The sequence below is a fragment of the Melanaphis sacchari genome, unplaced genomic scaffold (assembly GCF_002803265.2).
Source record: "Melanaphis sacchari strain LSU unplaced genomic scaffold, SCAv2.0 Contig1988_pilon_pilon, whole genome shotgun sequence".
NCBI lineage: Eukaryota > Metazoa > Arthropoda > Insecta > Hemiptera > Aphididae > Melanaphis > Melanaphis sacchari.
In genome coordinates, this window is record NW_020270968.1 from 486,389 (window position 1) to 500,415 (window position 14,027).

At 23.3% G+C, this 14,027-nt stretch overlaps 1 protein-coding gene across 2 annotated transcripts; it reads right to left on the bottom strand.

The window, feature by feature from the left end:
• Positions 1–5,635: 5,635 nt before the first annotated feature.
• On the bottom strand, positions 5,636–12,247 carry LOC112592862 (acyl-CoA-binding domain-containing protein 5-B). Of its 2 annotated transcripts, none has more exons than XM_025337017.1 (8): positions 11,913–12,247; positions 11,339–11,401; positions 9,127–9,320; positions 8,013–8,142; positions 7,342–7,436; positions 6,091–6,238; positions 5,918–6,024; positions 5,636–5,835 (listed from the first exon to the last, which is right to left on the bottom strand). In XM_025337017.1, exons 1-8 carry the CDS (start codon positions 11,962–11,964, stop codon positions 5,683–5,685), a joined length of 942 nt encoding a protein of 313 aa, XP_025192802.1. In that variant the 5' UTR covers positions 11,965–12,247; the 3' UTR covers positions 5,636–5,682. The 2 variants fall into 2 exon arrangements, with proteins under 2 accessions (XP_025192802.1, XP_025192803.1); XM_025337018.1 differs by lacking the exon at positions 11,913–12,247 and adding an exon at positions 11,475–11,780 and having other exon boundaries at positions 5,637–5,835.
• Positions 12,248–14,027: the final 1,780 nt, after the last annotated feature.

A 14,027-nucleotide genomic window follows, 5' to 3' on the forward strand; every position in this document is an offset into this window, starting at 1 on the left:
ATATAATTTAATACAAAAATATATACTTTTTATAGTTAAAAAAATCCAATCGCCGTTATTTTGAGTTAATTCGTCTATGATATCCGTAGTAATTGAAATTTTCCGATGGATATTTTTTAAAACTGCAAAACCATTTATACTATAAATGTTAACATCGAGCTTCAGAAGTAATCTTTAGATCTTTAAAGTTAAAAAATAATAGAAATGAATTTTTTTTGCTACAGGATATGTGACCACGGGTAATATCGACAGAATTTTTAAAAGCTTATAACCATTAGGATGGAAATTAACAATAGATTACTGAATTAATTATTGACTACATCGATAGCAGTGTTCGATTCAAAAGTTATTTCAGCTCATAATAAATGAAACTCGGTGATGCTAAATACGTATTAACTTAAGATAAAAACGTCGATGACATAATCGAAAAAAATAATACGTACTCACTAAATTTAGAATTCATTCTTTTTTCTTGTTGGATAGCTTAAAAGCCATTGCAAAAATCCTTGGATAATTTCTTCGTGCTTTATAAATATATTTTTTTTTAATCGGCTAATTTTACTACAATTCTGTGCGTTTATAAAATTCTAATTTGTAGATTACACTTGCGGTCCGTGGTGTTGTATAACCTCGTAGGCTTCCCAATACAATATGTCCAATATGAACAGTATTCTAATTTTTGGTTTTTGATTTAGTCATAATGATTAAGCTACATACTTGTGATTGATGCAATTCATTAATGACCCGTGAACCGCGGTAATTCGTTCAATAATTTATTCTATGAAATTAAAATAATAAGTAGGTAACCATAATATTACTCTATATCGATTTAGGTTTCACGTAAAAAAATTGATTATAAGTTCTTTAAACTCGACGATCATTTATCTATTAATTATTTTACCCAAAATATACAATAAGCACTAACTTATTTGATATTATAATGCATAAATATAACTTAAATAATTGATAGCTGGTGCATAGTAGACACTAAAAACGTAATAGAGAAATTATCAATTTTTAGTTATATTTTTACATGAATTTCAACAATGTTATATTTTATTTCTTTAATGACAGCATGAATAACGATCTAATGCTATAGGGTAATAGGTAGAAAGGTATAGTTCAATAAGTTAATAATGTAATACCTATAATTTTAATTTGATATATACCGATTTTACGACTTAATAGGTACCTACTTAGTTATTTTGTTCTAGGTTCAGTAAATAAAATTATTGCCTGGAGATCAACAATACACACAATCGATATAAATTAATAATTAAAATATTTGTATAGCAATAAAATAATTTCGGTTATTTAATCAATAACTCGCCTAAATAATAAATTTCACAGTTTGAATTGCACTTTAAATTAATACATAGTTTATTATTTATTTATTTTTTTATTTTATCAAAAAACGACCAAGTACCTACATACTCATGTACGTTGAATTTTATGTGCAAAATAGATTTTGTTCTCATTTTCATGGCATGAGCTGTATAGCACGGTATACCTATAGCAAAATGTATGGTTATTTTGGTACGACTTATTTTTTTTTATTAACTATGTCTTAAAACTATATCTAATATATAGTGTCCAAACAGTTATTCCGACACTGCTTGCGCCTACGTATTTGTAGTGTACTTTAATGTGTCGTGTTTATTGTAAACAAATCGTTCGTAACTACTTACTTGTTACTATAGCAGGTATATTATCAGTATCGTGGTGTTTTGATTGGGAAACAATTTGAAGAGTAGTGTAAAAGTGTGATTCAATTATTTCAATTGTACTTGGTGCGTTGCTGAAGGATTTAAATATCTCATTAACTCGTTAGGAATACACACATACGCCATCTTCCCATATCACTGTAATATGTTTCAACAAATAAATATAATTCTTTTAATTTTCTTATGATTTTTAAAGTTATGTTAGTTGTGCGTTTAAAACCTAACCTATATACATGACTGTGTATGTGAAAAGTCTTGACGATTTTATTTTGGACGATATTATATATTATCTTAGGTAATACACACCAATATACTTACCGTCCGACACACGTAATAAATACCTATATTGCTGATAATCGTCATTGATAGTGGTCAAAACTCAGAAATTATAGAGCGTTTCTTTATGACGTTATAATTGTACTTGCCGAGTTAAATATCCGTACACACTCTGAAGATAATATGGCAATACTCAATAGCAATAACAATTAAAAGTGAACCCAATAATGCTAATTTTGAGGAATGTTTCGTGTCTTTTATAATTTATATTATGTACACATTACATACCATATAGAAAATTCTAATACTACTTATTCATTCACTGATTGTTACTTCTTTAGAAAAATAAAAAATGATGAACTTGAAATTTGGAATAGTGGTTTCTCTAATCCAGCTTTTCCTAAGAACACTTGTTGAATAATTATTTTGTTATCAAACCATATCAAAATATTATTATATAAATATTGTATACTACATATTTTGATATTTACTGTAATTTATAAGTATTACCTCAATAAAGCTGGGCATTAACTAATTAAAAAGTGAAGTTATGTTACTTTTTTTATGAGTTAAGTTATTTTCCATGGTGACATGGTGTATCATTAGTACCTAATCAGTTAATTAATTTCATAAACATGTTAAATTAATTATATTCTTAATACAATCAAAATACCACGTGGATTAAAAATTTATTTTGTTCTATAGAAATATTATTTATTTTTTTAATAAATAATAATTAATATGTATGTATTGTAAAGACTATAAATTGTCAATTTTCTATGTGTTTAATGTACTATTTCTGGATTTTAGTTGCAGTAACACCATTGAAGTTTTATAATAATCAAAATTTAAGTAGGGTTAAATCAAATAATTTTGAATAACAAAAAATATTTTAAAATAATTTTTGTTGAAAATAGGTTGTTTTGGTAAGCGTTCTTTTTTCAATTATTTTGATCAGTAGGTACTAGCAAAGTAAAAATTAATGAACACTCTAAGCAGTCTAAGCTCTAGATTCTAAAATATGATCACTCGTGCAAGAAAAAAAACACATATCATTGTAAAATGTTCATCTCAGAATCTAATACAAGGCAGACAATTTTTTTAAATTTTAAACTGTATTTTTATACTAATCACAGCAAAATAATAAAAAAAATCACAAAATAAAATATTACAGTAATGCATTAAATAAAGATTCAATTTGGTGAGGGGTTTAGGGGGTGATTATCTTTCTTAAAATTGTTCTCATTAATGGACCAACTACAAAAGTAAGAGGCCTCAAAACTTCAAGTTCTTTTTATCGAATACTTATATCTAAATATATCATAAATTTCTAAAAATTATATTTTTTTAACCAATAATTCAAGTTTAATTGACTATAGAATATAGATACTATGGAAATAATTAAGACTTGTTACTAATTTTGAATACTTTTTAGAATGATATTTTTACTTTTTTTCATTTAGATTAAAATAGTTCTTTAGAAATATTTGAAGAAACTCTGCTTATTTCTACTAGAATATAGGCGATAGATCAATATTAAATTTCAACAGGTTGAGTTACACATTAAAAAGTGTATAATTTATTATATATATATATTATTGTCATTGATTAAATAATAATCCATTTCATAACCTTCTCCATAAAAAATATAATTAACATTCATTACATAACAATAATAATAATAACTAGTAGCTGATACAAAAAACACCATTTTACTTCATAAATATAAAAAAAAAAAACTAATCATTTAACACATTAAAATAATATAAAATTGTATTATTAATTTCAAACACATTTTCATAGTACTCTACAAATTTAAATTTGAGCAAAACAAACATATTTCTATGTAGATTTTTCTTTTGCAAAGTTTTGATGGTGCGTTTTGATTTAGGTATATATACCACTGCCACAAAGAAATTTTAAAAATAAATATACTAAATTAAATTTAAATATTAAATTTTCATTAACAAATAAAATAAAATTATGTGATGTGCACACAAATATAAGTAAAATAAGAATTTAAATATTTTACAGAATCATGTTTCATAATTTATAACATGAACTAACATGATAAAATCGTTTAAGATACTGAATACAAAATAAATAAATAAATAAATAATCACCAAAAAAAAAAAACAATTTTACTTTGTTTGATACTACTAGTTGAGTTATTTATTTATTTTAATAGTTGGATCAGTCATCATATATTACGTTCTAATCATACATATCACATACCAAAAAAAAAAAAATATATATATATATATTTGATTATAAAATAATAATTGATGAAAAAAATAATAATAATTCTAATTATCATAAAGGAGATTCAAATTAAATTTTTAATAGTTTATATAAACCACAACTGTGTTGGACAATACACATTGACATTTTCCAATTATTTAAATGTATCTTAATATAAAAGTCATGAATCAGTATTTTGAAATTTGCATAATAATGAGTTGTACAACTACTATATTTTATTTTAATTAAGTATTGTTGTTTAAAAAGAATATAAATTTGATTGACTAACAGTTGTATACATTAAATTAATTTTTAAATGACTAAAAGAGTTTTACATAAATTGTGAAAAATAAAATAAGTTATATAAGAACTAAAAATTAAAAAAAAAAAAAACTGATGAGATATTTTAAAAGTAAAATAATTGTTAATTAAACTAATGAATCTAAACAAGAATATTTACGTTAATTATATGCATACCTATTTAAATTCATCATAAATTTTATAATAGTGGAATATTTCTTTTGAATAAAAAGTATAATTAAATAATAACATATACTTATGTTTTATAATCATAGAACTATTTTATCATACGTAATAATTAATAAATAATTAGGTTTATCTTCTTTTTTTTTCTACTATACATTTATAATCAAAAATATTTTAGATTAATTATATTAGATTTAGTTGTATATTATTTTTCTTTAAATAAAAACATTTTTAATTGATAAATATTAGTTGAAATAAATATTTTCACTAAGATTCTTTTTTTTTTTATTAATATATTTTTACCTTTTACTTTATTCTAATCAAATACATATATTTATTAAATATCTTTATTGTGGTTGCATATAAATAAAATTTAAAAAGTTGAAAATATTAGATCTTATTACTTCCTATAAAAAAATATTGAGCAAATAATAATTATTACATCATAAAAAATATAAATTGATATATTTCTTTTTTATATTAATAAAAGTAGTTTAAGTTTAAGAATAATTATTTATAAATGATTCATAATGTTTGAATGAAAAAATATGGTTAAACAAAATGAAAAATAAAAAAATTGTAAGACCACTGATCCATCTACTTATATTTTTGTATTAAAATGTTCTCATGATTTTTATAAAAATTAAATATCTATTATTATCTAGTGTGATTATGAGTGTGATGAAAAAAAATAAATATATTTTTTTAAAGTACATAATATGTATAACTAAGTAAATACATTGGTAAAAAAATATGGTAAAATTCTTGATAATTCTTTATATGTTTTCTATATAAAGGAAATTGTCTTCAGGTAAAATGTATAATTAAATACTTAAGAGTATACAAATAATTAATGTAAATAGTAATTTAATGGTTTGTATCACTAAACTTATATCATTTTAAACTAAAATGATACAATAGATCAATCAAAATAAATTTCAATCCTAATATAATATCACAAAATTTTTACGTTTAAAGCTTTTTGTCTATTTCGCCTTCTAAACCAATTGAATATTAGCTGTACAATAATTGGCCAACCAATTAGAACCACCATCTGGCATAAATTATAGTATGAAGCATGAGGATGTCTTTGTTCTCTCGTTTTCATCTGAAATACATTTTAAATTATAGCTCAACATGTTTTAAATAAATTTAATTACACAATATAATAGAATGTATTTTTATATTACCTCATCTAATTTCAGTTCTATTTTAACAATTCTATTAGTTACAACATCCAGATCATACTTCATAGAGGATATTGTATTTCTTATTTGTAATTTAAATTCATCTAAAACTAAAAATAGTAAACAATATGAAATATGCGTTAATATAAAATGATAATTAAATACAGAATACTCACAGTCGTTTGCATATGTAAACTGTATCATACTATCCTCATTTTGTTGAGATACTGGAATAAAATTGTTGGGCACAAGGTCTTCAATATAGTCATCAGAATTTGAATATTGATTAACATTTTGAATGTTGATCAAACGCTCTGCACTTGACTGAAATTTATAATACAATAATGTATCATTATTTATCAATGTAGGATTCAGAAGTTAAAGAAATTAAAATTAACAAAATATGCAACACTTATGTGTTAAATATGTAATACAAATTTATAAAATAAAAAATTAACAGATAATAATGAAAATTTAATTAAAGAATCAAATACAATTGTACACAATTCACCTACATATTAAAAACCAAAACTATGGTTTAATGCCAATTACCAATTTTTGTAATTCTATAAAATTTGAAAATTATATTTAATATTTTTAGTGGCCATTTTAAAACTTTTGTTAATCTATAGATTGATAATTATTAAGGAAAGGGGTGTTGGTACTATTTATACAAAAATTACTTTACAGGAAAATCTCTCAGGCTTTATAGAATTGTTGATTTTGATAACTATTTTAATTTTTTATCTAAAAGAAGATTTTTATCAACTCGCATTGAACTCTAATTTTTTGTTTTGTTCCAAATAATGGTATAAATTGAATTTTAAAAAGCTTAAAATTGTCAGTTTATTTTAAAGATAAAATATTGAAAAATGGAGTTCAGTGCTGGTTGTGGAATAATTAGATTTATAATCAAAAAAATATATATACTGTAATTCAGTTGATTTAAAAAAAGGATCATTATTTCTATAAGTGCATTTTTAAGAACAAAATTACAATAGAATTAGGAGCTTTAAATACAATTATTTATTTATAACATAATATAAATATGATTTAACCCATTACTTACATCAATAAAATTAAAATTTTGTTTCTTAAACTTTACATTTAAAACTAGACATGGATAATATAATTTGAATTGTGTTTAATGAGCTAGATTTACTTGGAAACCTTAAAAATTGTAAATTAAGCTTGGCTAAAAATGTTTTAAGAGTGAAAGTCCTACTATTATAAAATATTATAGTATTAATACCAATAAAATAGCTTGTATTAAGCTAAAAATTAAATCAATTAATTTGTTACTTGATTCATAAACCAAATGAACACGAAAAATATTCAAAACCTATAATTAATATTTGTTCACATAACCAAAAAAACATTCTTGAACTCTATTCTATAGTATATGTAATGATAAACAAATCACTTACTTCTAATACATCATGAAAACATTCTTCGTCTATTTCTGTGTCTGCTATATCTCGATGTTCATTTATTGATGAAACTATGCTGCAACTGTTTTTTTCTATAAAATTTAAAAGTATATTTTCATAATGATTTGACAGAATAAAATACTATAAGATCATAAAGGTTATTAACCACTATTATTATTAAATATTAATTAACTAAAAATGTTAACATTTTGACAGAAATTTTTAGAGCTATAAAAAAACATTTTAATGTATATTAGCGCTCTACAGTAAATAAATTATAAAGTTTTACAATAATTGAAAAGCATAATTCAGCTAATATACATATAAACAGTATATTTAGTTTTAAGTTTTTAAAAATGAATCAAGTAATCCTGATTTTTTCAAGCATTTAATATTCAAAACAGTTCTATAAAAAATATGATATACCTTAATAATAATAGTGGTTCTAAATAATTTTCGAGCTATAATATTCACTGAATAAAAGTTAATAATAATAAAAAAAATAAAAACTGTATTACCTACAACTCTAACTAATAATAATATTATGTAGTGATATATCATATATAATGTACTATCTTACTTGAATGAAATTTTTTTATTATTAACTTACATTAATTATAATTACTAATATTTTCATAGAATTTTAAAAGAACATAAAATTAAAATACCATTTAAATTGCCTCGTTCAATTGGACCAACCACCATTTCTAAGTCATCAATGGAAACTGATTCATAAAATGAATCTAAGCTAGACACAAAATCAGCCACAGGATTTGTATAAGCCATAGTTTCTACAATCTGAAAATTTAAACATAACAGTTAATTAAACAAATAACTAACAACACAAAATTTCTGTGAAGCCAGTATAATATTATGCAATTGTCAATAATGTTTATTGAAACTGCAGTTAACATTTTTGAGTTATAAGTATAATTGTTAACTATTTTAAATATCATTTATAATTTATATGATGTATTATATAAACATATATATATATATATATATATATATAAATATTTATTTATTTATTGAAAACACAATATAAATATAGTATCACTTAAAATTATAAAAATAATTCACTGAACATTTGATTTAATAATTTTTGTTATATTCAATTTAATTAGAAAATTATTAAATTATTATTCATTAATTTAAAAATACACAAATCTCAAATATTTTTTCACAACTTAAATGTTTTATCACTTGGGGAGAGTAGTGTAAAGTGTATTACTACCTCTTCTATGAAATGATAATTTTTATGAGTATGGATGCCACTCCTATTGAACTGAAGTCTCAGGGATATGATAAAACAATCAAAACAATAGTAGGGATTACAAAGTAAAATTTTTTCCACTGTATTAAGATTTAAATATATGAATGCACACATCATGGCCAGCAGTGTGATCATTGAACCACACTATTAAATTTCACATATTTGAGCTTAAAATTAATTTCCTAACTTTAAAATTCAAATGATAGAATTTTCATATCTATATTAGATATTATTACATTATTATTATAGTAACATTAGAAACCCTATTGTGCAATTAATTAAGTAATTAAACGACTAAAAAAAAAATATATATAAAAACATAATTAACATAATGTATGTAAAATCAGCTTTAAAAAATGACTTATAATTAATTGAGTGATTAACATAAGTTTAACGGTACTATGTGATTATAAATAAGATAATCCATACAATAAATACATAAAATAAAACAATAATATTAAATAAACTACATATTTATATTTATTATTTAATTAATTTTTTATAGCTACCTTTTTTAACTCATTGACATATTCTTGCATTGCATCCTCTTTTGACATGTTACCTAAATCATACCAAGCTTGCCATTTTGCTCGATTAACGACATCCCAAAAGCTGGGTTTAGGCTGATTGTTAGGTCCTACTGTTGCTTGCTTGAAATATGCATAAAAACGAAGCAGGAGATCTTTGGATGGTTGGTATGCACCTAAAAAAATGGTTTGTAAATATTTGATGTTAATAAAATAGATTATACTAAACGAGTTATGAGAAACACTACAACAAATATTTGACAGTACGAAACAAATATTGACCAATTGGGTAACACTTAATATTTATTGAAACAAAAATATTTAAAATGAATATAGATTTACAAAAATAATTCAAAAGAAAAAAAAATTTAAGAGAATAAGATTGGGTTGGGAATATTGAAGCAACAATAATAATAAATATATTATTAACAAGTTTAGCTATAAATAAACATCTCAGTATTGAGCTCACCCAATAATATTGACATAATTTTTAAATTGTCAAGTATACTACATTTATTTATAGAATGTTATTATGAATGTACATTTTACATATTGTACATAAAAAAATATAGAACAGAAAAAAATATTTGAAGTACCTATATTTTATGAAATAAATACTTAAAGTAATTTAGTTTTTTATCTGTGATACTTGAAATATTAATAATATTGAGAAATAGTAAAACACTTATTATAAAATATATATGTAATTTTATACTGGTTTCGATTTTCTATGATCATTATATAATAAATTATCAAATAAACAATTAAGTGAGTGCAATACTCAAGACCAATGGTAGAATGTTCCACAAAAACATTAATGATAGATTAAGAAAAAATTGGATTAACAGAAACAAAGAGAAATAAAAAATAAAACTGCGTAAAAAACAAAAAATTGAAAAGAAAAGTGAAATTTAATTAGTGTAAACTTTCAGCCAGTTTTGAGTTGATATTCAAGCCAGTACTTCAAATAAATGAATCATGCTTATTTTTAAATATATATTTTTATACATATTTAAAACTGAGAATGGCGTAGAATAGTTTGAACAAAAGAAGTTAATTTCAATAAAATGTTACTAAGGAATTTTTTAAGTTATACTTATACATAAATATACACACACATATATATATAAATTTTTTTTTTTAATCAAATAATAATAATAAAATAATTATCATGTTACATTTACCTTAATTATGTAGGTATTTTAAATTTAATAATAGAATAATAAACTATGTACTTTCAACCATATAGGTAGGTATTTTTATAGTATTAGTTAATAAAATTATGTTAAATAGATAATTTATTATAGTGACCATAGAAGGTTATTTCATTGTTCAACTGTAGTGTTAAAATTACTACCTATATTTGGAAGAAACAATTTTTTTTTTAAATATGTACATATTTTCATTTTATCAATTCACTGTTATGTTAAAACTAACAACACATAATTGGATTCTGATGAATGTTAATTTGGTATGCTGACATTTACAAAAAGAAAACAACATACACATATGTAATATCCTCTTAAAGTTCATCATTTGGAGTCCTTAATTCTATTTTGAATGTAAACCAATTGAATAAGTTCAAAAACATTACTTGAATTTTGTTATTTTTAAAAAAAATTTTCCTCCAGAACTCCATAACTATGATCAAATTTGCATACAACTACAACTGGACTTACCCACTTAGGCCCTCATTGTGAAATGATGTTTATATTATACAAACTAATCAATGGTCATATTCACTCTCCTTATTTATTAGATCATATCCAGATTTCCTTAGCTTCTTTATGTCCTATCTCGATTCTAATTTTGCAAAAAACTCACCCCTATCTAGGCCATGCAATAATTATTCTGAATTCAATTTCTATTCTGATCTATTAATATAATAACTAAACTTAATCTTAGTGGTGCAGAAATCTTAAAAATATGACCGGACAACATATTATATTTCTAAAGCTCCAATATTAATTAAAAATTGCACTAAGTATCTAGTATCTTAGGTATTTAATTTTATATTATGATCTTAACATAATTTAAAACATAGTAAAAGAAATAAAATTATAATTGTGGTACCCAAAAATATTCTTAAAAATGCACATAACGTATTGATATAACTATAAAGCCTGGTTCACATTCTTGAATATAATATACAATACATGTCCAATCTACATGTGAATGTTTGTATAGTACTCACCATCTTTTGGTAAACTCCTGATGACGTTTATGGCCGCAGTAAACTTTTCTTGTGTGGACATCACTGCTTTTCATGTGGACAGAAACAAAAAAAAAAAAACTAGTTGTGAACTTACGTTATTGCGGTAAAAGACTACCTATCAGTGAATATGAAAAAACCAAGTCTGAATAATTAATCCTACAATATGAACGTTGAACAGACTATTTTCTTTTCATTTTATGATAATTATTATTACAATTCGACGGTGATAATATCATGACAATCACTTTTGAATAGACGCACAGAACATCGGATTTAAACGAATCAACGTCGGAAGAGTGTAAAGGCCAATCAAGGGCACCATTCGCGTTTGGTGCATTAATTGAATTATACATTTCATTATAATTAAAATAATAAAACGTTTCTCAAAACATATTACGGAAATCGGCGATAACAATGAATCATGATAATATTAATAATAATAATACCTGATGTAAATGCGCATTACTGATTGATTAAAACACAACTTCGAAAATGTGATAATAATGGATCATCTCTACTATGATAATGATAATATTATGTTAATAATTATTACCTTCGACATCGTCATCTTTAAGCGTCGTATATTTTTTTTTAAATTCATCCATAGCCAAAATGTGAAGTTTAATGAAGATGTCCGAGGGGTACGGAATTTGTGATATCTGAGTTAGGCAACATACCTATCTGTTTGCATTACCTCGTCCGTGCGTTATCATTGTTATTTTTTTTCGGTATTTAATATTTTGATTTTTTTTTTTGACGATGATTTTATTTTCGAACCGAGTCTGTTTCTTTTCGTTGGATAATGTAATTTGTGTAATAAATTTCTCTAAAATCCGTGTTTGAAGCGTTTATATGCTACGAGTATATTTGAGACGTTTGACATAGTGGAAAGAAATTTGTGATCTTAACGAAAGTAACTTACTTATGTGAAGTTGGGTGCTCAAAGCTATGTGGCAGTTATCCGTTTTCCATACGATCTGTGATAAGAAATCTTGTATTTTAGGTTGTATGTCATTAGATTTCGGGAGTGCGTTTCACTATTAAAAATAATATTTATGTGTAATTTAAAAATATTATAATGTATGTTTTTAAACTTTTCAAACGGACATTGATCCCATTTTTTTTTTCAAGTAATTTCTATACGAACAATAGCCTCACATTAACTAATATTAGTTTAAAATTATTATCATAAATGGTAAACTCAACGTGTCAACAAAATATTGTTTTAGACATAAAATTGTTCAATAGATTTAGTTTTAAACAGCTAAAAGTATCAAAAAATTATGGATTTAGACACAGAAGAAAAATTCTAAGGTAAACATTGATTTTAAAAGATAAATTTAATGAAGTAGCTCATTATATTAAGAATAAATATCTAGGATTAAATTAGTTGTGTCAGTAATATTTTTAATATCGTTAAAAAAGAAAATGATCGTAAGTAGGTTTAAAATAAATTTCAAATGCTGTAAATAAAAACATTTAATCTATTTGTAATTGAAAGTGCACAGAGTCCCAGCAGAAGCGCACGTTTTGAAAGCGCAATAACTCAGCAAAACTATCATCGAAATAAAAAAAAAATAAATGTATTGTAACCAAAAACATTTCCGATTTAATGATGAAAAATTATGTCGAGTAAATGTCCACCTCCTTCAATGATTTTTGCTAAATTATTGCGCTTCTGCTGGGACACAATATAAACTGTGATGATTTCGGTAATGTGTTAGAAATGAATAGTACGCAAATAAGCAATAATAAAATTTATTGAAAATTAATACTATACAAAAAAACAACTATAGAACAGTTGTAAAGGACATTGATTATTTTTGTTCCCCAACGTGCGTAGGTAGGTAGCTTAACTAGATTGTCTTAAAATGTTGGTTAAAATTTTAGAATGATGACGATTCCTAATTATTATACCCTATACTAGCGTAATGAGTGAAGATGGAAAGTATAAAATAATGGGATACAGTGAAAACATTTTTGATGATGATATGTTTTAGAATTTAACTATACTTTAAGTATTTTTAATTGTATAGATACTTTTGTATAAAATTTTTCGTAAAATATTTTTATGTTCCCGTGTTTTATTGTATTTCCAGAATCAAATTCTATGGACATTTGTGAACCTATATAACTATATAATATATATTCGGGTAGAACTAGTTTTTTGTTCTTAAATTATAATAAAAATATAGATTTGAAAAATAAACCATTCGGATATTAAACTAATAGTGTCCACAATAAAGATATAAATATATTTCCTGCTTATAAAATTCATAGTTTTTTTCATTTTAGGAAAAGTTTGATTTTTCTATCAAAAAACGAGAGTTCATGAAATAACATGCTTTGACAGTCAACATAGTATTATACTTATACGGTGACGTAGACCTTTATATGACTCCTATTACCCATTAGGGTTTGAAAAGTACAATAATATACGTCATAAAGTCGTTTTAGGTACACATTAATATGTACCTAATCGTAAATAAGCTAATCAACAAGAATATAAGCCATGACTTATACGTTTGTATTAAAAAAAATTATAAATAAGTATTATAAAAATAGTATTATATTTATATTAATTTTTTAAGCATATGAATAGTGTTTATTAATTAATAATTATAGTTTTTCAATCATAAATTATACTTGAAGAGTCTTGCAAAAGTAA